Source organism: Mizuhopecten yessoensis, unplaced genomic scaffold (assembly GCF_002113885.1).
Source record: "Mizuhopecten yessoensis strain PY_sf001 unplaced genomic scaffold, ASM211388v2 scaffold11139, whole genome shotgun sequence".
Classification (NCBI taxonomy): domain Eukaryota; kingdom Metazoa; phylum Mollusca; class Bivalvia; order Pectinida; family Pectinidae; genus Mizuhopecten; species Mizuhopecten yessoensis.
In genome coordinates this window covers 926,230-953,810 of record NW_018408899.1, presented here as the reverse complement: position 1 = coordinate 953,810, position 27,581 = coordinate 926,230, and the positions used below count along the sequence as shown (strand labels likewise).

The 27,581-nt window shown below is 35.5% G+C and overlaps 1 protein-coding gene across 2 annotated transcripts; it reads left to right on the top strand.

The window, feature by feature from the left end:
• Nucleotides 1-25,593, top strand: LOC110466619 (mediator of DNA damage checkpoint protein 1-like). Of its 2 annotated transcripts, none has more exons than XM_021523207.1 (24): nucleotides 1-47; nucleotides 2,272-2,447; nucleotides 2,878-2,941; nucleotides 3,481-3,536; nucleotides 4,047-4,139; nucleotides 4,929-5,021; nucleotides 6,085-6,249; nucleotides 6,461-6,512; nucleotides 6,688-6,768; nucleotides 7,779-7,880; nucleotides 8,233-8,349; nucleotides 8,978-9,056; nucleotides 9,852-9,921; nucleotides 10,857-12,645; nucleotides 13,131-13,225; nucleotides 13,487-13,627; nucleotides 14,088-16,145; nucleotides 18,642-18,812; nucleotides 19,282-19,350; nucleotides 19,556-19,658; nucleotides 20,206-20,361; nucleotides 20,909-20,934; nucleotides 21,837-21,997; nucleotides 23,061-25,593. In XM_021523207.1, the coding sequence occupies exons 2-24, from the start codon at nucleotides 2,358-2,360 to the stop codon at nucleotides 23,137-23,139; spliced, it is 5,910 nt and encodes a 1,969-aa protein (XP_021378882.1). In that variant the 5' UTR covers nucleotides 1-47; nucleotides 2,272-2,357; the 3' UTR covers nucleotides 23,140-25,593. The 2 variants fall into 2 exon arrangements, with proteins under 2 accessions (XP_021378882.1, XP_021378883.1); XM_021523208.1 differs by having other exon boundaries at nucleotides 11-98.
• Nucleotides 25,594-27,581: the final 1,988 nt, after the last annotated feature.

Sequence of the window (27,581 nt, the reverse complement as noted above, 5' to 3'; positions counted from 1 at the left end):
GTACGCATGCGTGATGAAAGTGCGCGAACAGCAGAAATCTGAAGAAGGTAAACAGTGTTGTAAAAGAGTGTTTTCTTGATACGGTCATCATCATTGAGGTTAGCAGTTGATTTTGTAGATTGAACACGTTTTAAAAATAACATCGCAAGCATGTCAATCAGGTGATTGTACCGTACATAATGGAATATGTTCCTATGGCATCAGACACCTTTGCCTAAACAACTAAAGACACACCCGTGACACCGGAATCCAATGAAAATATATGCAACTGTGAGGCTCTTGCTTTTGAAATTACTGTTTAATTATTCTTCATGTGATGATAAAAGTACACATTTACTACGGAAAGCAAATATATTAATAATTTCAATACATATATGTTTGACGTGTCATTACTTTGAAATCATAAAAGCTATTTAAATGCGGCTTCCTCGATCAACTTCCCACTTCCAGTTTCCATTTCTGTCTCAACGACCAAGCCTTAATCCTTCATTTGCTGACATGAAGGACTGTTGTCAGTTCTATCCCCTACATATATGTTGATCATAATTGTCGCTGTCATTCAGGCGCCTTTGACTTTAAGTTCCATTCTGTTATTTTGACATATCGGCCCCAAGTTTATATCTTCTTTCACATTAGGAAACAAACTTCTGGTATGTAGCAATGACTAATACTTTGCGCATGTACGGATGAAAAAAATGATGATATGAATGATACAGATACATGTTCAAGTTAAAAGAATGGCAAATGGGGTTGTGGTGGCCAATCGGTGAAGGCGTCTGTCATTCTGCTACCACTAACCCTCCGTCACAGGTTCGAGACCTAGTTATGTTGGGCAGTTGCCATGTATTAGCCGTAGATGGATGGTTTTACTCCGGGAGCTCCGACTTTCCTCCACCACCAAAACCTGGAACATCCTTAAATTATCATAAAGCTGTTAATATAGTAAGTTAAACACGCAAAAAAGAGCAAATGTTTTAAATCCTTGACACTAAGATAGACAAAAACTGTCATAAAATTTGATTGGGTGGAGTGGGGGTCAACAGCACACAGCAGGAGCACGATATTATAGTTTGACAGTTCTGTCCCCTATATATATTGATCATGGAATGATGTTAATTATCACTATCATTCAGCCTTTGACTTCCAGTTCCAGTGACTTGACTGAGATTGACATACACAATTAAAGGAAGTTAATTTTAAAGAATGAAGTCTTTGGCCCTTAGCGTCACCGGGGAAACAGCTGTATAAACACAAAATGGTAGCCAAAGTTATTTAGGTTCAGCAGTAGTCCGAATTATTCCGACGTTTTATCGACTTTTTCATATCGGTCTGTCGTTGATTAACGTCAGAACTCCGGCCCTCTATAATATGCGACCCGCGCCCGGAGCGCACTTCAAACTTATATTTTAGAAACAAATCGTCACTTTCACACACATGTCCGGGAACACATCCTTTCTGTAGCCTCACTGCCCTCCTATGTAGTAGCCATTAGATGGGTAGTCCTATATATAGCACTAAACTGCACAGTGTTACCCGAATCATAAGATTTGACCTAAAATGTACTTTTGACCAAATTGAGCTCTCTTTGATAGTCACATTTCATTCTTGGGCAATACAAACTATGGTTAAGGGTCTATTTGAAAGCTTTGTACATTGACTTTGGTTTCCAACCAGGTGTATTAAAACATTCAGAATTAATGACTTTTTAACCAACTCAATACATTAATATATATGATGCTTCTATTTTGTTTTTTGCATTCAAATTCAAGTTCATATATATACATGTATAGGATCTTACATGAGTTTCCATTTCATATGAGATTTATGAAACAAGTCTTAAAAAAATTCAATTTAATCGAGCTTCTGGCAAGCTAAAATGAAGAATTTGTGACAAGTTTCATCAATTTCATATGAAATGAAAATGAGTGTAAGATCCGTTTTATCACTTAATCAAGATTTGTGGCATTTATTTGTGTAAAACGATAATTTTTACACAACCTTGAAATGTAAAAAGCTGCCATTTTGACTCCAGTGCGAAAGTCTGTGATGCCATGTACTTGTCCTAGGTGTGACGTCACAGTTGAAACTTACAACCAATCACAGGGCTGATAGGTCATATTACATGGATTAATAAGCAAAATAATATGACATGGGTTTATTCAGTGGATAACACAGTACATTATGTGATAAAATAATACAGGCTGACAGATAAAGGAAGCAACAAAGCCCTTTCAATTTGTTATTTACATTTGTTTTGATATTTTCATACAGGGCAGCAGCACAGTGATAATGGCTTGTTAAACTAGATTAATTATAAGCCATATTATATACTAAACACCAAGAATTCAAAGACAAATATGGATTTGGAACAAACACAAGCATTAGACTTCGGTGGAGATTTTGATGATGAAGATGAAACTGATGATGAGGAAGCAGTCAAAAGACCAGTAAACATTTTTTTGTTTCATAAATTAATGATTGTGTAATGTGAAGTACCTCAATTGCAACTGAAAATTTTGTTCATTGTCTGGCAGGAATGTTTTTCTGTTTACATTGTCAAACTTCATTTCAGATGTTCTAAATTTCACATTGTCTGTTCATATGTATGTATTATGTTTGAAACAAGTCATTTCACCAACACAACTGAAAGTCAATTCTACCCTATGTACTTTGTGCTGATCTCAAAATTTTAATCAATTGACTGTTTTTGTACCTAAAAGTACAGAATAAAAACTATTGAATATCTGGTAATTAAGAATACATATATGCATGATTTGAAAAAAATGAAGAAAAGTGCACAAATTGAATAAATGTTTTACACTATAGTTTATTCTTTAAAAAAAAAGAAGCTATGACTAGACTTTTTCTTATTTTCAGGTAGCACACTTGAAGGTGAAGAGCCAAAAGGAATTTGAAGAAAAAGTGTTTGAAATAAATGAAGGTAAAAACATGAATTTATGTATACATTATATATATATATATATACTTCAGGTTTATGAGATTGTACATGATGTATCTGTAATGACAAAAATAAAAAGGTATTATCATGAAAAGTGGGAAAACAAAAGTGGAATAAAATTTTGAAAACCCTGAGTTTAAATTGTCTGTCTAATGCAGTTTGTGTGTTATCCCAAATGTAAGAATATTATGGTACATGTATGTGAATGAGCCAGAATGAACAAAAATCTTCAAGAAAGGGAGCCATGTATTTATAATATGTTTCTTATAAATCAGTGTATCCAAATTTTGTACTCACTCCTGAGAAAATTGATCTTATTCGTTTGCATGTTTTGCATTAGCACAGTTTAAAAAATATTGAAAATATTGAACAAAAAAAAACCCTTCTTCATAATAGTATTTGATATACCTTACAAAGATATGTTACGTTTTGAAGAATGACACTGATACAAGCTTACATGGTCATTAATTAAAGATTTGTAATAGACACTTGTTGGTGAGCTATGGTTTCTGTTTGTGAAGGTGACAATGTGGTTGGGCGACATGAGATCACTTGCAGTATCTGGATCCCCCTCAAGGTTGGTAGCATTTAACACATTTTGTTAAATATTTTATCTTAAAAGTAAAAAATCAACAACATCATAATCAAATTCCTGAAAGCTTAAAACTTAATAAATAAGTTCATATGGTAAAAAAATCCATTTATGGTTTCATATGAGATTGATATTTCTCTAGCGTTATTTGTCTGGAAAAATAATCATTTTTCTGTGGAATTTGTTGCTTCCTCTTCCTGCAGAAATGCCATTTTGCACTGTCATAAAAATACTGCAAGTTCAAAAGTTTGATCAAATCTGTAACTTAATAATGTTGCTGGTACCTATCCAATTCTGATAGGGTGATGCTTTCCAGACATATTTACATGTTACAACATATATAGGACATCACATATTTTATACGAAAATGAAGTGTTAAAATTAAATTTTACAAAATATTTGGGACTTCAACTTTCTGTCTTAGGTTAGTGATCAACTATTGAATTACATTTATGATAAAACAAATTCATATTCCTGAAATTAAAACTATTACAGGCCCTTTCTCGAGAGCATGCCTGTATAGAAGTTAAAGGGGACTCGCATTTCATCTATGACAAGGGCAGTAGGAACAAAACAAGACGAGGCAAGGTAAGTGCTGCTGAGTGATGGTTATCGTACAAATCCCATCCAGGGATTAATAAAATCTATTACCTGTAACTGAGCGAGATCTGGTTATCTCCGTCGAGGGGCAAGATTCTGTAACATAATACCAAACGAGGCATAAGCAAGATGTTACAGAATCTTAGACCGATACTGAAATAATGCGGTTTTACAGGTAATTGAATATTTTTTCACACCTTTTAGTGCGGAAAAAAAGTTTTGCTGAAGACTACAAGTATCCCATCTGGGGCCGCAAATAAAAATGGCCTCTACGCTATTCAAGCTACATTTGAATGCTTCCGCGTAAAAATGTAGTCCGTCCTTGCATATAAAACAATTAACATATTTAACAATACATAAAAGGACAAAACAGAATATTTAAAATGCAGATTGTCAATTTCAAGCCGTTAACGTGTGCATGAATAACCACAGTGTAAAAATTCAGCGAAATGTCACTTAAAGGTACCAGACAGATCAGACGAGATCGAAAAATCTAGCATGGGGTATGAGCTGGGATATACATGTATCTGTCTGAGGTGCGAGAAATGTGTCTTAATATGTTAATGTGTAACACTGTTCTTTATGCTGCCTTTTTAGTGGATATGCCTTTTTTTTCTATATTTTATTGGCAGTATAGAAAAGGAAAAAAACCTGAATCCATTAATAATCGTATTTGAGGATTTTATATGAAAACAAGGAAATATTAGTTGTATATGATTGAATCAAACTACAAATGTATTGTGATTATCACTTTAATTAACTATTACATTTGGACAGGCCGTGCTGAAACCTGATGTGAGATATGAGTTAACAAATAACACCAGTGTGACATTCGGTGATGTGGAGGCTGTGTACTATATTGGAGAAGAGGTAGGTACACATTCTATGGTATACATTTTTTAGTGACATACACATGTAATCAAAACAGTTTTGTTGAACTCCAATGAAAATACCAAACACTTGTCAATCAATTCCATTGATTGTTATTGAGGTGTCTATTGTTTGCCACCAGTGATGTAATCACTTTGCTTCACACTCTTAAATTCATACAGTTTCTTCAAGAAGGGCATCATACTTTTCACTTCACTTATCATAGTCTTAAAAAACTGCTAGTATATTTAAGAATTTCTATAAGAATGCTTTTTGACCAGACTTACTTTGTTTTGTTTTATACATTTAAAATGTAATTTTGAACAGATTGATAGGCAAAAAAGTTCCACCAGATAGACATCATTATATTATAGACATAATTTGACCACTAAAGTTTGGTGAAGTAATTTCTCAGATAGTACAGATTCTTCTCAAATTTTATAAGCACTGCTAGATTTTTCCTCTCCTCTAGTTTTGAGTCTGATCAAGAGAAAAAGATGGCTTCCAGAAGGTAGACAGAATTTTTCTCTTGTCAAGTGATTTTTTAAAGGAGAATTTGGGGTCTGATAAAAAAAAAACTTCCCCTAGATAATCTCTGCTGTGTTTTCCCAAAATCAACTCAATAATTGCATTATTTTCTCAAAGCTTTATGCGTAATGTGTGTGATATTTTCCATAAGTCACAAGGCACAGTCAAGCCTCTATGAAAAAGAGGCAGACAAATCACTTCTTGCTCTATTCAATAAGTCACAAACAACCTCCTTTTGATAGACAAGCAGTGTGAAACTTTCATAAAAATTACTTTACCATATGATGACTTTCTGTTAACATGATTCTCAATCCAACAGGTCATAGAAAAGAACGAAAAGGGTCAAATTAAGATAGCACTGATTATAAGATCTCTGATAAAGGTGGGAAGATCCCTTTAAGATTGCTTGATAAAGTATTAAAATCAAAGATGTTTTTTTTCCTAAAAACAAATAAAAAAAAATCCTCCTTTTTGTATAAAAGTTTTTGATGGGATGCACATATATGTAGATAACATTTTAATACTGCTGTCATAGATCAACGACAAAGGATCTGAGACTGGATCAGAGTCATTCCAGACTGCCCCCATGGAAGATGAAGGTATGAACGGTAAGGAAGGGGCTGCAGGAGTTACCTTACTGGTAACAGAGGAGGAAGAGGAAGACAGTGATGCCAGTGTCGACCTTCTACAACCAACACAGGTCAGTCTCCATCTCGCTAAATAGATTTTCCTTTTTTATCAAAGGAGGGCAGGTGACACCCAAAATAACTGAATTTTGTATGGTCAATCCCTGTTAATTAATTAATGTTGATGTTTAGGGTTTAAACAAAAGGTGCCACCACACAGAACTATTTATTTCTGGAAAAGCCCTCACCTCTTGGCTGTAAATTTCCTTCTTTCACTGTTTGCAGGCCTACCATGGAGGAAGAACATTAAACTTGGCACCAGATTCAGACGAAGAAGGTAAGATTGACTAGATATCACAATAATATTCAGCAAGTTTTCTGTATTGCACATCATCAAAGTAAATACACAATTGCACCATTCAATGTGTTTATTATCCATCAATTCTTTCAGTTACCAAATTCAGTTGTGATTGGATTGTGTCAATTAAAATACTAATTAATGACTCTTTCAGAAGGTCCCCAACACACGCCTAATGTCACTGTACAGGACACACCTTTACCTCCGAAACGGACAGGGGCTGTAGGCGCCACAGGTTAGTTGTCATTCAGACTATCGATGTTGTAAGATCAAAACACCTCATTTGTATGCTCTTTCATTTTATAGGGGAATATACTATAGTGTTACCCATATTCAATCCATCCCGTCCTATCTCCGCCTATCCTGTCTCGATTCAGTGTCTCGGCTTCATTTCTTAACACACTTTAGTCAAAACTTTATACAAAGCTCAATTATGACAATATCTCAAATGAGTCTGTATTGTAGGGGTTCAAAGGTGAACGCCAATGTCACTGTTACTATTTCTGAACAGACTTTGACAAACTTTATACAAAGGTTAAGTATGAGAAAACCTTGATGAGTTTCTATTTTAAAGGGCTCATCACATAAAGTCACTTGATATACATTGTAAATATAGATCTGGCAAACAATGACGACTACCTGTATGGGAGCAAGGACATTCATGTCTAACAGACATTTTCTAGTTGAAACCAATTTATTAAAATCATGTTTGAATTGAAGAAAGTCTGGTCCCATTCTATTTTTTTCAAAAAAATCTGTCTTCAGTTGCCATAATATAGATCATAGAACTATTCATATTTGTAATAAAAGTCAATGGCATGTACTTTTCTGTCAATGATAAGTGGAACCTTGTGTGGCTTGACACTTTGATGTTAAATTACTCTGATTACTTCTAAGACATTTGACAAGGACCTGTGCCTTTAATAGGACAAAGATTTGGGCAATTGAGGACTTTTTATTATAAAGGATAAGGACAGAGGATTATGAAAAGAAAGTTTTAGCGTTGTAGAATCCAGAAGTATTGTTGCAAATAGTATGTTTGGGTACGGCCATATCTAGCCAACAAAAGTACCAAGTCTCCTTACATGCCCACCAAGATCTATTGCAGTTAAGTTGAAATGGAAACAAATGCTGTTCCATTATCCTGTAATATATTCTTCCTCCTACTTCGAATTAGAGATGATGTTTTGGCCCTATGGGCATATTACAGCATAAATATATTGAGACCAGTATCGATTGTTGTAGCTATGTCCACCCTAGTACTGCCGGAATCAGACACCGATGATGAAGAGGAAGATAGAAGGAAGGCCAGGGCTTTACAGAGTCTACAAACACAAGTTGTGACAGGTACTGTGCATGCATACAAAAAACAAATGTATTGTTAATGATTTATTTACTAGGTATTGTGTAAATTGTACCAGTAATTGAAAGAATTAAAGTTATGATATTCCCACATGCTGTAGCAATGCTAAGACACATCACAACAGGCCAGCCTACAAGAAACACAAGCTGGTATTTCTCTTGTGAAGTCATGCTGCAATAGTAATGTGTATGTGATTAATTCCAAATCCATAAGTAATTTTGTGAGTCAGTGTAAAATCTGAAGTATTACTCTATCGTTTGCACTAGAGTTACTTGAACACAAACAGAAAAAAATATGTCAACTTCACAAACAATTGTTTTCTATTTGTTGTATCAGATACCCAGCAGGATGATGATGAAGAGGAGGAGGAGGAGGGAGAGGAAAACAACAATGTTAATCCAGCCATGTTTGGAGCCACACAGGCCTACGTAATGGAAAGCGAAGCAGATGATGGTAATTGTCACTTGTCAAAGAATGTTGTGCTTTCTTTAAATAATCTCTTAGATATTTTGTGCATTTAATCTAAACAGAATATCATGTCTTATTTATGTTATTTATTCATTTCACAAATAAATTTCCTTCATGAGTTCGTTTATTAATGTTAAAAACTAAGAGGGGGGGGGGGAAGGTAAATTTAATGAAAATTCATTGACATACAGTATTCAGTAAGTTATTATTAATTTAGAATTAATGGTGTAAAACAGTAGAATAAGTTAAACCAACAAACCCACATGTTTGTGTCAAAAACACATGACTATGTTTAACTAAATACGGTTTGCTCCATAATGTTTCAGCTTTCTTTTGTCTCTGAAATGGAAAACTGACAATATTACTCTTGATACTTGTTCTTTTTCATATGCCTGTCAAAATTTTGATTGTGGTGTAAGGAACATCCCTCCATCTACACTTTAGTTCACAAGGTTGTGCAGAGGTGCAATTGATATATATTCATTGTAAACATTACTTAATTATTCATGTTGGAAATTTAAATGGGTGACAAGATTCATTTAATGCAATGCATATTTTTTACAATTTTGTTATTGTGAACTTCATGAGAATACAATCAACATTTTATTTACAGATGCTACTGATGACGAGAACACAAGAAATGTTTCCCCTGCCATCTTTGCTGCAGAAACACAGGCATTTGGAGAAGAAAGGTAAGTGTGATTATGTTTTCATTTCAGATATTGTCAATGTAACAGACAAGAAATGAAAATTCAATACACCCTACCAAGAACATAATATTATTCTGCACCCCTAGGAAATTTCTCAACAAGGTAGGGATTGCCTATACACCAGTGTCAAGTCCACTGTCATGAAAGTACAGGTCTAAAGAGCTTCATTAACTCATTATTTAAGTAGGGATTAAGCAGTGTGGTGATAACCCCTCACACCAAAAACATATAAAGTGAAGTTCACCAATACCTATATATGAGGTCATATCTATGAGAGCAATAAATTGCAGATTATATCTTAAAAGAAGCAACATGCAAAAAGAAAATAACATTCATCAGATCACTTTTATGTAAAAGTATTTTGGATGTGGGGGAGAGACATTTCTCCAAAAGGTGATAATTCTGCATTCACTTAATGTGATACCTCAAATAGAAGGACAGGCTTCCAGAAGATATTTTGTCTCCCATTGATGTGATATATTTGAACAAATCAGACACATTAAAACATGTACGCGTTACATCAATGAATTGCTATTGGAAGCCTTGGTATTAAAGATCAGCAGAAAATGTTGTTTATTTGCTGTGGTTTTGATTCAATATTTGGTTGTTTGTTTTCGAAGAAGCTTAATGATAGATGATTTGGCTGTATTTATCTGTTGAAAAATCATAAAACTTTGACATAAGAGTTATCAGGAGAAGACAGTACTTATAATTTATTGTCACAATAGTTTTTGGTTCTCAGGAATTCCTTTTTACATTCCATTGGATTTATTATAGTGATGACAAGAAGGATGATGACCAGCCCATCATGACCTTTGTGGCCGACAGTGACGAGGACAGTGATGTGGTAAGGCAGACTTGCTCCAGTTCTTACAAAAAGTCATAGAAATAGATAGGAATATCTTAGTGTAAAATACATTTATACATAGAAAAAGATCTCATTTAATTGGGTAGGAATAAAGGGCTTTGGGATTCAGTTTGCTATGTCTGCATTTTAGGCTCTTTGCACAGCCGTCATGTACATACCACCCTTTATTTATTCATTTATGTGCACATTGAGATAATTACCTTCTTGCTGATTGTATAATGGTTATTGTAAGCCTTTTTGGTTTAACAATTATAACTAATACAATATATTATCTATATGTTGTCAAGTGCTTTAGAGTAATTTTACAAATGATATAGGGTGCTATATAAATGTTGTGTGTTATTATCACTATTACTAGAGACATCTTAGCTAAGTAGGTAGGAACAAAGGGATTGTCAGTAGACAGAGTATCATAGATAACCTGCCATAGTTAAGAACATATTAGTAAAGTGCCATTGAGGTTCGGGAAACAAAGTATAAAATGTTTGAGTAAAGTGCAATCAGGGTCAGTAAACAAAATATTCAAGAAATCATACATCATAATAATGATATTGTACTGTGATGAATTTTCATTTTAATGAGAATAATTGGAAAATCCTGATTATATTGCATTGCCAAATTGAATAATAGAACATTGTTTACAATAATTTGTATCCTTGCTCAACTGTACTGTAAGAGGAAAGCATTACTGATATACTCTACACTATTTTATCATTGACTATGTAGGCAATTTGATTTGTTTATCAACATGAATTGCCAGTCCAGTTTTAGGCTATGTTCTGTTTTCAGTAATATATTACATATTCTACATATGTTAGAAACGTTTTCATACTTTAATGGTACGCTTAGCTTCACATTGAACATTTGCTTTCCTTTGACCCAAGTTGACTTTAAATGATTTCCTTCAATGACAGGAGAATGGAGAGGCCGTAATGGATGATGACACTGAGGGAGAGGATGACAATGTAGATGTCAGTCACATCTTTGCTGCATCCACATTGGCTTGTGACATGGTAGATGAGGAGGAGGAACAGGCATCTGTTGATCTGGCTGATAATGACGATAATGTTGCCACACAGATGGTGGAGGAGGATGCCACTGAGGTAGTAGAGGCCACTAAGAAGATTGCTGAAGACGAGGAGGAGGGTACTCAAGTCATTGAAGAGGAAGGGGACTCAGAAAACATTACAACACAATGTCTTGAAGAAGCCACAGTGGCAATCACTGAGGTTAATCCAATAGCAGTAACTACCGGAGATGCAACTGTTGCTGTTCAAGAAGGAGAAACTATGGCTATAACTGATACCGAAACATTTTCTGTCAAAAATGATGCCACAGTTGCTGTCACAGAAGATGCCACCATGGCTGTCACAGAGGATGCCACTATGGCTGTTACAGACGATCCAACTATGGCTGTTACAGAAGACCCAACTATGTTTGTCACAGAGGATGCCACTATGGCTGTCACAGAAGATGCCACTATGGCTGTTACAGACGATCCAACTATGGCCGTCACAGAAGATCCAACTGTGGCTGTTACAGATGATCCAACTATGGCCGTTACAGAAGATCCAACTGTGGCTGTTACAGAGGATGCCACTATGGCTGTCACTGAGGATGACACTATGGCTGTCACAGAAGATGCCACTATGGCTGTTACAGAGGATGCCACTATGACTGTCACAGAAGATGTCACCATGGCTGTCACAGAGGATGCCACAATGGCTGTTGAAGCCAGAGAGGATGTAACTGAAGCTACTATGGCAGTAAATGAGGAAGCAGCCACACAGGTGGTAGACAATGTCGCAGATTTTGAAAATGATGCCACACAAGTTATTGAAGATGAGTCTGAACATGAAAAACATAATCACAAAAAGAAAAGTGGTAGAGGAAGACAAGGAAGGAAAAGTAAGACAAATGATGGTATAGAGGAGGATGCCACTCAAGTATTGGATGATGCCACAGCAGGCGACTATGGGGCAACACTAGTTGCAGAGGATATTAATAATCCACAAGAAACACCAAAAGAAAATATAAGCAGGAGAGGCAGGAGAGGAAAAGCGGGGAAGGTGCCAGAGGGAGACACCAATAAGACTGAAAGTGACACTACTGAAGACGAAGCCACTCAGGTCATTGATGATGATGTGTCTATTGAATCTGAGGTTCAGGAAAAAGTTTCCAACAAGCCAAAAACAGGTGTAGGTAAAGGAAGAAAAAGTAAAGCAAGAGAGGTATTCGAAGAGGAGGCTACACAAGTGGTAGAAGACCCTGATTTAGGTGAAGACCAAGCTACACAAGTTATAGAGGATGTGTCAGCTGACACTCCGAAGGAATCAACAGGAACGGTCAAGGGTCGTAGAGGACGTCCAGGGAAGAGGGGCAAGAAAAAGGAGATAACTGAGGATGAAGCAACACAGGTTTTAGAGGATGAATCTACTGAAGTTCCTGAAGAGCACAAGCCCAGTAGTCGTTTAGGTCGATCAAAGGAAGGAGAAACTACAAAGGGAAAGAAGACCGCTGAGGAAACAGATGTTTCTGGTGGAGAGGAAGCCACACAGGTGTATGGCTTGGAGGTGGATGAGGAAGAGCTGGCCCAGCCCAGGGGCAGGAGTGGTCGGGTGAAAAAGTCATCCCCCAGGCGAGGAACCGACCGTGTACAGAAGGACCTTGTCAACTTACCAGCACTAAAACCAAGTAGAGAAGGTAAAGACATAAAGTGAAGATTAATCCAAGAATTCTAGTTGAAATATTTACTTACCTAAAGCACTATACTCTGATGTCAAGTATGTGTTAGAAAAGAGGATATGAAGTGAAAACTATGTTATTTGCAGTACTAAAATAGTAATGAATTGTTTTGTAGTGTCAGGTCCTCAGGTATGTAAATAAAAGAAATGATAGATTTTGAGAATATGGTAATGTACAAATACCGTATTTGAAGTATTAGAGGCACTTGCTGTAATAAGGGTACCAAAGGATAAAGAGACCTTCATAAGTTGTCTTAGCAGCAAAATAGTCGCAATATGAAGTATGGCGATAAATGAAAAATATTTAAATAAAGTCATTTACCCACACCTGGCACCCTTATTTCGACAAATATGGTATTTGTTTGATTATAACATGTTTATGTTGTAATGCTAGAATGTTAAATATAAAATGTTTGATGTTGTATGTTATTGGTTACTTTACAGAGACTGACCCTGCAGCCTGTATGGATGTGGAGCCTGCCACACAGATGTACGGGGAGGATTCAGATGAGGAGGACACCCCACCACTTAGTGAGGAGGTCAGTTTATAGTAGAGTACCACCTTCTGAATACACTTTTAACAGTGTGAGAAAGAACTTCAAGTTATAATATCACAGCTTCCAATTAAAGCTATCTATTACCTTGCACTCTTTATGCTGAATACATAATATATAGAGTCTTCCAGAAAATCCCTTCACTGGATTTTTTTTAACATATATATTTCAGAAAGATTTATAACAACTTGCTAAAAGTTGTGTTAATCCTGAAGCTGGCTGTATTTCTCTTTTTTCTTTATGAAGGTAGTACAAGACAGTGAGAATGTTTTGGGTAAGAGCCCAATTATACCACTCCCACCAAACTCGCCCCACAAATCAGCTCTTGCTAGCCCTCGGAAACGTAGCAAAAGCCCCTCTCCAAAGAGGGTCAAGTTTGCTATTGAGGTAAGTTATGTTTTTGAACATTGGCTATTTCATTTTTTTCTCCTGTTTTATTTATTAACAGTGTTATTTTTTTATCGTATGAGATTAAAAAGAAAACATTGAAACAACTGAATATTGTTTACATAGTAACAAGTCTGCAACATGTCATTTTTAAGATATGATTTTTTAACCAACGAATTCTAGAAAGCTTTTTTTTTAAATATATATAAAAGTTTGACAGAATTCATCAATTAACATCTATTATAGAATTGAAATATGAAGTTAAACATTTCTTGAAAAAAAGACAGTTTGAAATACCATTGAAGCATCAGTACATTCATGTTGCTCTGAGCTTTTCTGCTCCCCATTGTATATAAATAAATACATATTGTTGGATACACAATGAAAGTATTGCAACTTGGAGAATGATTAAATATATGAAGAATTTAAATCATGTTAGATGATACTCTGTATTTTCCAGAGCCAGTCATCAGAATCAACAGTTGGTGAAGAGGAGGAGAAAGCGGGTCCATCTACTGGTCACACAGCTACCAGGTCAAAACTCACACAAGCAGGCGTCAAGGTCAAGACAACTGTTACAAGAGGTCGAAGGTCATTACCTGCCACTGCTGTTAAAGAAAAGAAAGAAATTGCTAGCAGATTATCTAAAGGTCGAAGGTCACTTCCTGCCTCAGATTTGGACAATGTTTCAAGTAAAAAGAAAGGAAAGAAAGAAAAAATGGAAAAGGAGGATATCAAGGAAGATGAATATAAAGAGCCAGAAGTAGTGGTAGAGCCAACCACTGCAGGAAAAAGGGGTGGGAGAAGGTCAGTTGGGGTCAAGGTGAATGAAGAACCAAATGTCAAAGGTAAAGGAAGAAATTCAGCAACAGTAGAAAAGGAGGAAATGAATGTAACTGAAAATAAAGGTACAGAAAGAGGAAAACATTCAACGAAATTTGAGTCAGAAAAAGATGCCGAGGAGAAGGAAAATGAGGCTGGACAATCAACAGTTGACAGTACAGAGTCCAAGGTTGAAGCCTCTGTGGAGGAAGTCAGAGGAAGAGGAAGGGGTCGGAGGTCAATCCAGGCAGGAGGGAGTGGGGATTGCAGTACCATTGAAAAGAATAAAGAGAAAACTACTAAGCTTGTACGGATTGTTGGTAAAAGAAAGCAAGCTGTGGCAGAGGAGCCTGCTAGCAATGAATCAACTCCAGATGTTCTTGTGCAAGCTGAAGACTCTCCCTCAGTCAAAGAGGAAGAGGTAAAGGGAAGGACTTCATCTAGAGGACGGAAATCAAAACAGGCAGCTGAGGAAAGCAAATCGACAGAAAAGGCACAGGAGAATCAGCCAATTAGTGAAGTTGTGGAAAAAGGAAAGAAAACCTCCAGAGGAAGGCGATCCACGCAACTTGCTGAAGAGGAGACTAAGGAGGAAGAAGTTGTAGAGGAGAAAAATGTTCCTGCAGGGGGACGGGGTAAAAAGTCAAAGTTAAAACCATTGGAGGAGGAAGATACACCAAAATCAGCTGAAGAAGAGGGAGAGGAATTCATTTCCAATTCAAAACACGAGTGCAAGAATGATAAGGAAGTGAAGGATACTAGTGAAGATAAATTAGGAGGTCCTGTAGCATCAACTTCTAGAGGAAGAAGATCCAAACAGGTCTCCAATATTTCTGACAGTGTAGAACCTATTGAGGAAAAAACAGGTAGGACAGCAGGTAGTAGGTCAAAAAAGAGGGAAGCTTCTCATGAGGAAATGTCACCAACAGAGGTTGTCTCTGAGCAGGAGAACAGGCGGAGGACTGGAAGGGGAAGTATACAGGGAAGAAAATCTAAACAGGTGGTAGAGGAAAAGGAAGATGAAACTGTAAAAGAAACAGCTGAGGTCACTGAACCTCCTAAACCCAGACGTGGAACTCGAGGGAAAAAGGCAACGGAACCCTTCCAGGAGGTTTCTGCGGAGAATGAGGACGTGTCAGCAGCAGATTTGGCCAATATGAGTGGTATCTCTAAAAGGAAACCTCGTGGGCGAGTTAAGAAGATTGAAGAGGTGATGAGTGTTGATAGTAAAATTGAGAAACGGACTAGTAGAGGTAAGGGTAATCAAACTGTCAATGTGTCGATGGATAGTGAGAAAACCGAGGAGGAGTCACAAAGTGAGGTTTCTGCCTCAAGACAGACTAAAGCTAAAGGTGCAAATAAGACTAAGGAAGAAAACGTTTCTAAAGGCAGAAGTAAAACTCAGGAAGATAGTGTTGCTAAAGGTAAAACTTCGAAAGAGGAAAATACTCAGGAGGAAAGTGAACTTGAACAAAGTAAAATTAGGACTAAAGGTAGAGGTAAAGCTTCAAATTCAAAAGAGGATGTAGATGTGACAAAAGGTAATGAGGAGAGTGACTCTGGTGATGTGAGAAAGGACAGAGGTAGGAAAGCTAATACATCAGTGAGCGTCTCAGATCAGGAAGGGGCAGATCCTGGTACGAGTCGGAAAGGAAAGACAGCAACTCGGGGTAAACGTGGACACAGTCAGGAACAGGTATTTAATTTTATCAGGTTTTGATCATTTGAAAAGCTAAGACTTCAGTATGAGGAGTCTTGATAGTACAAAGCTGTAATTCATTGATTATATTTGCCAGAGACATTTAAAGGACAGATATTAATTCTCTATTAATTGAAAATTGATACATTGAATATTTGTTTCTCGTTTTTATACGCCTGTCAAATTTGACGGGAGTATTATGGTTTGGGTTTGTCCGTCCATCTGTCTGGCGTAAACTTTTGTTTGTCCGGCAATCTCCTCCTACATTTATCGACCGATCTCTTTGAAACTTGGTATACATTATAATCATGATATGAAGTTGTGTCTCCCTTAAGGAGTTTCCACCCTTCGTAATACACATATTTTTCTTTTCGTATTTTCGTGTCGTCATTTCCGTATTGCGTATTGGGCATTCCATTACCGTGGTGTAAATTATAGTAACACCGGGCAGAGACGTCACCGGGTAAACAATAGTACACGTGCATGACGATGATATGTCAACACCCGATATCGAGACTTAACTTGGAAATGTGTAATCACACGTACTTCAGAAATAAAGCTTATGATACAAAGACATTAATTAACTCAAGGGCAAACACTGACATACGATCAGACGACTTCCAAGAAGGTCGTATATGAGGCGCATGGAATGCAGACTGATGTGTTTTGTTTACCGACCTCACCTGTACGTATCACGTGCTAACAGTAGTTCACGAGCTCTTGGTCGCTACGACTTTTGTTGTCGAGCGAGTTACGCTCTGTCAGATAAATCGGTTCACAAATGCAATTACAATAACACTGTTAAAAAATGGTTTGTAAAATATCAAGATCCCTATAAAATGCAAGTGCATGTGCGTGCACGTAATAACGGCATACCATGCGATAGCCTATGGTTACATATGTACCTGACATGCGTAAGCAGGCTATGGAATGATGTCTAAAGTGTACATGATTAAGAGTAATTTTGTTCCATAAAAGAACAGTAAATTGACAATTAAATCTAGTAATTTAAATTACTTTCGTCGTTTTTTGGTATAGTAAAGAAAATAAGTGTCATTGTATAAATTCTATCCTTCTGCAAAAAGTTCCGGTTTTTTTCAAGGTAGACAACTCTCATCAAGATCAAAATTATTGTAAAATGTAAAATAAATTAATTATACAGACTTTGTGTGCATTTGGTTCAATTTTTCAGTCTTTTTGTATGAAACTATGTGTCCTGTTTGCTTTTAGCTTGTATTTAGTAACTGTTATCCATACAATTTCAATAAAAAACGCTTTTTGTAACATGTTGTAGATATTTTATGAAAAATAAAATATTTGTAGGGTTGATTAGCAATGTTTCTTTTCATTATTTTATTGTTGTTATAGTTTTGAACAATGCCACACGCTCAAAAAATGTAAAAGTGTTGAATTTGTCAAAAATTCAATATTTCGGTATTTTTTACAAAAAAATCCCCAGTTTATCGGAATGCTTAGATTTTCATAAAATCATCTCTACATAGTGACATAACCATTATGTGAAACTTACATTGAATTCTGCTGGCTAATTGCGAAAGGGTGGAGCCTGATCCTTAAAAGAATTTTGATTCAACAATTTTTGCAAAAGTTATTGCCCTTTGTTTATTTCAGTATTTGATTTTTGTCCGGCAATCTTCTCCTACATTTTTCAACGAATCTCTTTGAAACTTGGTATACTTATAATCATGATATGAAGTTGTGTCTCCCTTAAAAGAATTTGATTCGACAATTTTTGCAAAAGTAATTGCCCTTTGTTTATTTCAGTATTTGATTTTTTGTCTGGAGATTTTCTCCTACATTTTTTATAGCATGTCAGCTAACTACTCTTAGAATGATGCAGATCTTATTTCAATGTAAGAAAGTATATAACACTATATGGCATTCGACTGGCGTGTATTGTTCCGCCCCGCGGTACTCTTGTTTGAAATTAATAAACTGACGCCAACATCAGGTGTCAATAGAACTAGTAGAACACCCTACTTGTAGGTAAGGATTGATGACGTTACATTATAAGACAGCTTAAAGTTCCATTGATTTCAATAATTGGCTTTCTGTACGAGACCTCACAGTGGTAAAGACACTTTTTGTGTACTTATACATTGTACCAGGTATATACCGGTATATGGATGCAGTCTTGTCAGTGTGAGACAGCATGCAGGATGTGTTCAAAACAAACTACAAAGCCAGTTGTGATAGTCCTGGTCTGCTGGATTGTCACATGAACAAAGTTCCCATTAAATAATTCTCCTAGCCTGACCCTCTACATTTCTTTGTAGGGTACGTGTAATTAAAAAAACAAAAAACAAAAAGACAGCAGGTTATTATGGAAAGTTGGGTGTTAGAATTACATGAAGTTCCATATCTGTTTGAGATATTTGATGAAATTGTTTCATGTTAATAGTACTAGTCATTGTATGGTTTTAAAAACACTTTTACTAAAGGAAAGGAAAATATCATGTGTTTATAACCTTTCAGGATGTGGTTGAGACCCCTGCTAAGAAAATAAGAGATGAAACAGACCTAGGCACACCCGTCCAGTCCAAAAAGGATGTTCTGGCTGTGGACTCGCCAACTCTGAGACGAAAATCCATGGATCCCAAGCCACGTGTAATGTTTACAGGGATGGTCAATGAACAAGGCCAGAAGGTACAGTATGTTCTCAAGTTTTGACGTGCGGATATTAAAAAATATCTAAATGTGGAGCTGTGATTTGTGTCTTTGTTAGTTGTTTCTGATATTTGTCAAAAGGTCTTCTTCAGTAACATTAGATTTGCAAAGTTTTTTAACAGGGAATACCTGTATTTTTGCTGTGACTGCTGTATAAACATGAAGCCTGATGCATTCTATGAATGTGTACTATGTTACTCATTACAACCAAGAAGAAATAACAGATATACTAAGCTATTGAATCAAATCATCAAATGTACATTCAATCAAAAGAAGAACCCTTGACTGATTCTTTATAATAGAATTCTTATGATGATATAATAATTGGCTGATGCTTCACAGTCACCAGTTTTATATGTTGTATTTGTTCCCCTGCCAGCCTCGTACTTGTATACCTGTCTCACATATAACCATGCAAGTTCACGACAAAGAGTTGTATCTGTTACAGACAGTGAAGGATCTTGGCGGGGAGATGGTGACCTCTGTCCAAACCTGTACACACCTAGTCACTGACAAGGTAAACACGTTACTCAGCAAAACCTGACATATATCACTGTATGTTGTGTCAACAATTTCTTTCTTATTATTGTGCATGATCTTATAAATTGTATATGATTTTATATGTAGAAACTTTTCTAAATTTTCCCAAAATTTTAAAGAAAGAGTTTGTAGTACATTGCACATGCTTTGTAATGAAATATAACACTGCCTTCTCTACACAGGTACGACGAACTGTGAAGCTGCTGTGTTGTCTGTCTCGAGGTATTCCCATTGTCCTGCCAACCTGGCTCAGCAGCAGTAAACAGACTGGTACATTTATACAGGGTAAGACGAGCAATGTGTAAGGATTTGGGTACGAAATAGAGTTATTCATTCCTTTCCGTAAGAATTATTATAACAGCTGTTCAAGTAATAAAACCTTCTAACTGGCCCCAGGCCAATGTTGTTCAAAGCCTGAACGAGTCATTGGCAAATAATTTGAAAATGTAGTATTTGAGAAAAATACATCTTGAAAAGTTTTAATGCCTTCATTGTTTGCAGATGGTCATTTTGAATTCTACAGATCCAGCTTACAGAATATCATTGTTGATTGATTGAGAATGTGTGTGTGGTTTGCTAACAGTTCCTTGGTAGGGCAAGAAGGCACTGAACCAACAGGAAACGATGCTTTTGAAAAGAATGAAAAATGTATTTGCTTTGAATAGATGATTTCTGTAATTTGGGTGTAATGTTGAACAAATTAGAAAGTATCCCAAAAATGGAATTTATTTAGTAGGTCATTTGTGTTGGCCTGTCAGACAAGTATATTCATAAATTTACTTGACCAGTTTTCTGGACCTGGACGTTAAGACTTCCTTTTTCTGACTTTTAGATGTGACGCCCTACTTAGTAAAAGACACGGCTACAGAGAAGCAGTACAAGTTCTCCCTCCAGCGATCTATTGAACGTGCTAGTCAAGCCAGTGTGTTGCTTGACTACAACATCCATGTCACTAAGTCTGTCCGACCAGATCCCACTCAGATGAAAGGTCGGTCTTGTAAAATTAGAAGGCTACAGTAATATAATAAAGTTTTTTCAAATAATAATTTATGTTTTTAAGTTTTTTTAAACTTCACATAATCAACAATAATAAATCAACCAGAAATTTTGTGCCAATACAGGTGCATTATATTTACCTGGTACATATAAAAGTGATCTCTAATGTTCAAAGCTTTACTTTTTGTAGAAAGTATTGGATAATTGATGAATTTTTCCTTGATCCAATTTTGCTGTTTATGTTTGTGATATTTTCATATCACAAATTGTTTCAATAGAAAATCTTGATACTTGGTTCTGATTGAGTTACAAAATATTTTGAAAATCATATTGTATCATCTAAAGTTCATTATGGATAAAGAAATGCTTTTGTGTAAACTAAATTGTCTTTCAGCCTGTGTTGTGTTGTGAAACAAACCTGTATTTTCTGAAAGCCTCATCATTCTTAACAGTTCAGACCTTAAATATGTTGTTGTATAGACACAGGTATAACAACCTTTTATCCAGTCTGAATTCTTTTTTTTCCTTTGATTTTTCAGACATTGTGGAATGTGCTGGAGCTGTGGTAAGTAATATTATCACAGATTGTTTTGTAATAGTACTGTGGTAAGTAATGGTATCACAGATTGTTTTGTAATAGTACTGTGGTAAGTAATATTATCACAGATTTTTCTCTAATAGTACTGTGGTAAGTAATATTATCACAGATTGTTTTGTAGTAGTACTGTGGTAAGTAATAGTATCACAGATTGTTCAGTAATAGTACTGTGGTAAGTAATAGTATCACAGGTTGTTTTGTAATAGTACTGTGGTAAGTAATATTATCACAGATTTTTCTCTAATAGTACTGTGGTAAGTAATATTATCACAGATTTTTCTCTAATAGTACTGTGGTAAGTAATATTATCACAGATTTTTCTGTAATAGTACTGTGGTAAGTAATATTATCACAGATTTTTCTGTAATAGTACTGTGGTAAGTAATATTATCACAGATTTTTCTCTAATAGTACTGTGGTAAGTAATATTATCACAGATTGTTTTGTAATAGTACTGTGGTATGTAATAGTATCACAGATTGTTCTGTAATAGTTCTGTGGTAAGTAATAGTATCACAGATTGTTCTGTAATAGTACTGTGGTAAGTAATAGTATCACAGATTGTTTTGTAATAGTATAGCTTTTTACTGCAGGCTGCAGATGTGTCTTAAACAATTAAAAAAGTTCATATGGAAACAATCAAAAATTGATGTTTCTTTGTAGATAAATAATGACCTAGAAAAAAAGTTAATCGTAAAAACAAACAGAAACCTTGAAATGAAGGGTCTAAGGAACCAGAAAAAAATCTTTTTATATCAGTATGGTATTGTAATATTCTTACTTGATGCATCAAGGACAATAAAAAAAAAAAACTGTGTTGGAGCTGATATATGTCATAATGTTAAATTTGGAAATTTGTGTCCCTACAGTACTTGGAAAGTATGCCGTGTAAATTTGCGGAGAAGACAGTAGTCGTGTCGTGTGAAGAGGATCAAAAACTTTGTCAGGTGGCAATGAAGGCCGACATTCCAGTGGTTAATGCTGAGTTTGTGCTGACTGGAATCTTGCAACAGGATGCTAACCCTTCCAAATATCCTTTGTGAAAAACCTATACGGTAACTAATATCTTTCTAAAACGACAATTTTTTTTGCAAAACATGTTTAGTGTGCTTGTCTTGCTTTGATATTTTTGTAACCAGAAAGGAACTGAACGCATTAGGGAACTACCAAGTTTGTTCAAATGAATGACCTTGACCAACTTTCAAGGTCACAGGGGTCAAATGTCTTAAAATCTTCAAACAACTTCTACTCAATAATCAAAAGGCACAGGGTACTGATATTGGACTTGTAGCATGCTGAGATGAAGGGCTACCAAGCTTGTTCAAGTATATGACCTTGATCCACTTTCAAGGTCACAGGGGTCAAACGTCTTAAAATCTACAAACCACTTCTTCTCTATAACCAAAAGGCCCAGGGTAATGAAATTGGGCTTGTAGCATGCTGGGATGAAGGGCTACCAAGTTTGTTCAAATGAATGACCTTGACCCACTTTCAACCTTATGTCCTTGTTCGACATTCAAGGTCACAGGTGCATATGTTTTAATCTTTAATAGGTTCTTATGAATCAAACACTGATATTCTGCCTGTAGCTGTATTTTAGTCCACTTTTAAGATTACATGTGAGATTAATACCAGTTGAGTGATGCAGGCCCATTAGGCCTATTGTTATAAGGATTGACCTTCATTTTGTTGGTGTATATATGGTAGAATGAACACAGTTGGAAACGAACATAATTTGTGGTGCGTGTTTATTAATATTTGGTAGTAAGATAACTGAACTGTGCCCATACCAATATAATGTCCAATTCGCAGGAGTTAAATAATCGGGAATATTTACCAACAATATGAACGTTATGAATATACAATATTAAAGGTAATATGTGTGTTAAATTATCTGCATTCAGGAGAAAAAGTACATGTATGATAACTTCCACAGTCAATTCATACCCTCATATCGTTGACTGCACTGGCTATGTTTTGATATTAGGAAAATAAAATTTTACTTTGAGTGAAGTTCTGAAGAAGGACATTCTCTATATTTGAGACCGGAGATCAATCAGTGGTGGTTTTTTGTTGTCCTTAACTTTCCGTACTTATCAGATATTTAATAATTCCAAGAAGAGACCGGCAGACAGCAGTGCCGAGGGACCATCTAAACGCAGGCGTCGGTAGTACACATTTTTTCTGTATAAACTAGCAAACTACAGACAACAGTAGTACAGCAGTACCAAGGGACCATCTAAAGGCAGGCGTCGGTGTATGCTGTATTGATTTCAGCATGGATACAGACTTTGCCATGAGACAGCAGTACCGAGGGACCATCTAAAGGCAGGCGTCGGTACTACGTCAGTGTATGCTGTATTGATGTCAGCAGGGATACAGACTTTGCCATGAGACAGCAGTGCCAAGAGTCCAACTTAATGTTGGTGTCTATTACTGTACACAAGTGTTTGTGTGTATCAATTATCAAAGTACAAATAGCATTACTGTGTGCACCATAGTGTAGTGCTAGTGTACTACGTGTATTACCAATGCTAACACAGATTTGAAGTAAATTAATAGCAGCGTGAGTCATGGATGAATTATTTCCTAATACATCATAATTTCAATGCTACTGTGATTAACAATTCAACACATTCATTCTGATACTGAAGATTTTGAAAATAAGTCGCTTGTATCAGACATATATTAAGAAGAAAAAATATTAATGATATGATGCCAATATCAAACCGTCAACATCTACATAGAAGTATACATAGCCTGTGTTGATGTAGATATATTATAAGTCAGAGTTGTGATCTTGTCCTTTAATGACCTTGATAAATCAACCTTTGATGTGGCAGAGGTTCATTGATCCAGCAACCACCAGTCATTTTATTCTACTCTCCAGTCAGTGTTTATTACAGCGGTTCTCTGATGGTCGCTTTGTATAAGATTGTCCCAGTAATACTTCACGATCCAGCCCATCCTTGATACTCCAGGGGTTACGCTAACTTACACTCTCTGCACATGCAAAATTGAAGGCATGCTGCTAGCTATTTGGGTTGATCTCGGGTAAAAACCACCTGACCAATTGCTAGGCTGATACCTGTCTTTTGAAGATTACAAAGTAGCGACACCTGACTTCAATTTTACCATTACGCTATCGCAAGGTTCTTTCGATGTACTTAAAAGGATCAAACTAGACTTCTTGTCTCATCCACATTGTGTTGCACACTGAGCCTCCATATACCGTGGGTGCAGAGAACGCAAGTAAGCATAACCCTTGGAGTATCGAGGATGGATCCAGTCCCATTTAACTGACAACAAAGGTTGCTGGACCAATAGGGGCTCTACTGTAGATGTATCATTAAAGAGATATACTTTGACGCCTTTTGAATCATGATCTTGTATATATTGTTCCATTCATAACATTGAGGCAAGGTTATCGTGATTGATACAAAGTAAGTGATACCAGTTGTACGGACGAGTGCCTTGTATATGTGTATGTGTGATTGGTCAGTTTTCAGCTTAGTTTGATAAGTATGTGGCATTGGTCAGATTTCAGCCTAGTTTGAAAGTTAGGTGTGATTTGTCAGTTTTCACCTTTAATTGTGTGATACATATTATGCACATATGTTGCAATTAACCTATGTGATAAGATAACTTATTGGCGGCTTGTATGGAAAACGAAAAAGGGGAGGCAATCCAAACCTGTTCGGCAGTTTAAATGTGGGAGAGAAAGGAATATTTGAAATTAGACATATTTTTCGGAATGTGAATTGGTTTGATGTCTGTTTTTAATTAACACAATGTCCCTATGCAGTTCAGATGTGAACAAATAGATACATCAGTGTAAATAGAAGATTTTTTTTTGAAACAAAATCCTCATTTAAATCGATTTTATATTTTAACATTAAAAATATGTGAAATAGCCTTTTAAGAAAATGAATGTTTAATGTTTTAGTTCCAATACAACTTTTATTTTTATGTTATTTTCAAACACATAAGTGACATGAATTTTAAAGTGAGGTGTCGTAAACAGTATTGTTTTCTCATCATGCATTACTGTTTTGTTACAATTTTAGTATCAAGTTGAAATGTCAATAAAAGATTATCGTTGTTTTTATTTGACTACTATTTTAATCCAATAAAACGATTTTATTTGCTATGCAGTACAACCTCGTCTCCAAAATTGAGTACAGTTGCAAAGCAAACCATCCATTGGCTGGGATACAATACTGGAACGGTTTCTTTATAGTCGACTTTTTGATGCAACATTTCTAAATAAATCTGAGGTAATTTTATCCTGTTTATGCAGGCCTTGAAAGTCTTGGTCAAGGATTGTCAGAAAGTGCATCAGATCACTAGGGTCATCAATATTTCATAAATGTACAGCTGTGCTCTAATTGGGTTTTTTTTTTTAGAACACAATGAATTAAAGCAGACCTGCAGCAATAAATAGAGGCTCATATAACTGGGCAACATCCTATCTATGTTTGACAATGTCTGGTGTAGCCCTGCCGCTGTGTGGGAGTAATTGTTTGATGTTATGACTAGAAATGTAATGTGATGTCCCCGTCATTGTTGGGAAATACTAAATGTTAATTATTAATCTTGTTGAAAAATAAATTCTCATCAATCCAATACAAGTTTGTTATATGAGTTGTAATTTTGCTATTGAAACAAATTCATGATTGAAAATCTGTTTTTAGGATGCTAATATTGAGCTTCTGATTTCAGTATTAAAAGGAGAATTGAATTTATTTTGCATAAACTGATTTTCTGTTAATGAGACTTTGATATTAAAATTGATAAAAGGAGGTGAAACAGGACATGAAAACAGTTATTGATTAAAAGGTTGGATGAAAAGGTGAGCGAGAATAATGTTAAGTCAAAATTTGCCAATGGTAAAATGAACTGATTTCAATCTACTTCTGCAGCTTTGTGAGAGGTACATAAATGCACAAAAAAGTCAACATTATAAATATTTTTCTATTAATTCATCACAAGCATAAATATTCAACACGTTTCTCCCATAACCACAATATTTGTTCACTCCTGAGTAATATGCCGGCCTCCAAGGTACCGGTTCAATATCACAACTACCTGTCTGTAGTTACTGCTACAGAAACACTTTCACTGGTTAATATTCCAATCATTAAGCAAACTAATTTGTACTTTGTGATGGCATTATAAATTGAACTGAAACACTATTTCTATACTGGTCAGAATATGAAACCACATGTTTACAAATAAGAAAATAGTTTCGCAGGCATATATTAACATTCTGGGGGGAAAAAAGCCCTGAACTCTGGAAAAATCAGCTATTTTGTTATTATCTAAATCTTGTCGGTTCATATTTTGAAACTAGGTTTATCTAGATCTAACGACCCTTTTGGAAACCAGCCATCACTCACTAGAGATTCTTTTTTTAATGATTCAGACTGCAGTAAATAATCCTGCTCAACAGGTTGATTATTTGGGACATACCCAGTATCTGTTACTATGGTAACACTATAATCATCATAACAACACTCTAGTCTATATTTATAATCATCGTAACAACACTCGGGTTATAATCAACAATGAAATATTCAACATAACACGAAACACATTTTCAAACAACACACACACATCCAACATGAAACAACCTCACAAATAGACTCATATTAAAATTTCACACCATCAATTCTCAACATTAACAGGTTCACATGTTGGAACACTATGATAAATGGAGTTTTATAAGATATTGTTACACTAGATAATTGGATGTTTAAAGAGAGGAACCCGTTCTTTTGATAGATTTTGTTAATCAGATATTTTTTTTACACTTTTGATGGTTATGAATTACAATTTACAGATCAATCTTGTTTCAGTCATCTAATTTTTTTCATTTTGCCAAATCATAAATTTTCAGACACTAATCCTGACTGACATCAGATTTTACTGAACCAGATACTGCATGCATGGTTGACTTCACGTTATGCTATTTTTTGTTTCCATGAGTTCACTTATTTCAGCACTATTGAATGTGTTTTGAAACGGCAATAATATATTACAACATCTTAAATTTTCATATTATCTTGAAGCAAAAACTTAGTATTTAAGTGTAAAATAATACCGTTCTACAATTCAAGTCACAGAATAAAGTAAATAAGTATCAAAAGGAAAGAAAAGCGAACTCGCATCAAACGATAATACATGTAATACAAGCTATATGTGGAATCAACCACCTGGTCATTTCTAATATGTACAGGACGGGTATATCTTCAAACACCATATGATATGTGTAAATCATACTTATGTACCTTAACTGTATCTAGGTGTGATTGTTGAAAGTAGACCAGCTTCGTGATTATTTAATGCATTAGTCTTTCATGAAACGTATTCTCAAAAACTTAATTGCTAAAACTTATACATCTATATGGAATGAAAATGGCCGTTCAAAGACAAAAAATATAGAAAAATAATTGTAAATAAGTAACATTTACAGCTTGTTGAGCTGGTCAATATTTTAACAAACAGGCAGAGACACAGACAGGATTAATTATCATTATGAAATACATCTACACATACCTAGTACAGATAGCACTTAGTTTCACAATAAACAGCTGCATTGATTCAAATATCAT

Coding starts and splice junctions, on each gene's coding strand:
- LOC110466619 (XM_021523207.1), top strand. CDS start 2,358: ATGGATTTGGAACAAACACAAGCATTAGACTTCGGTGGAGATTTTGAT. Junction 18,813..19,281: donor TCAATGAACAAGGCCAGAAG/GTACAGTATGTT, acceptor TATCTGTTACAG/ACAGTGAAGGATCTTGGCGG. Junction 19,351..19,555: donor CACACCTAGTCACTGACAAG/GTAAACACGTTA, acceptor TTCTCTACACAG/GTACGACGAACTGTGAAGCT.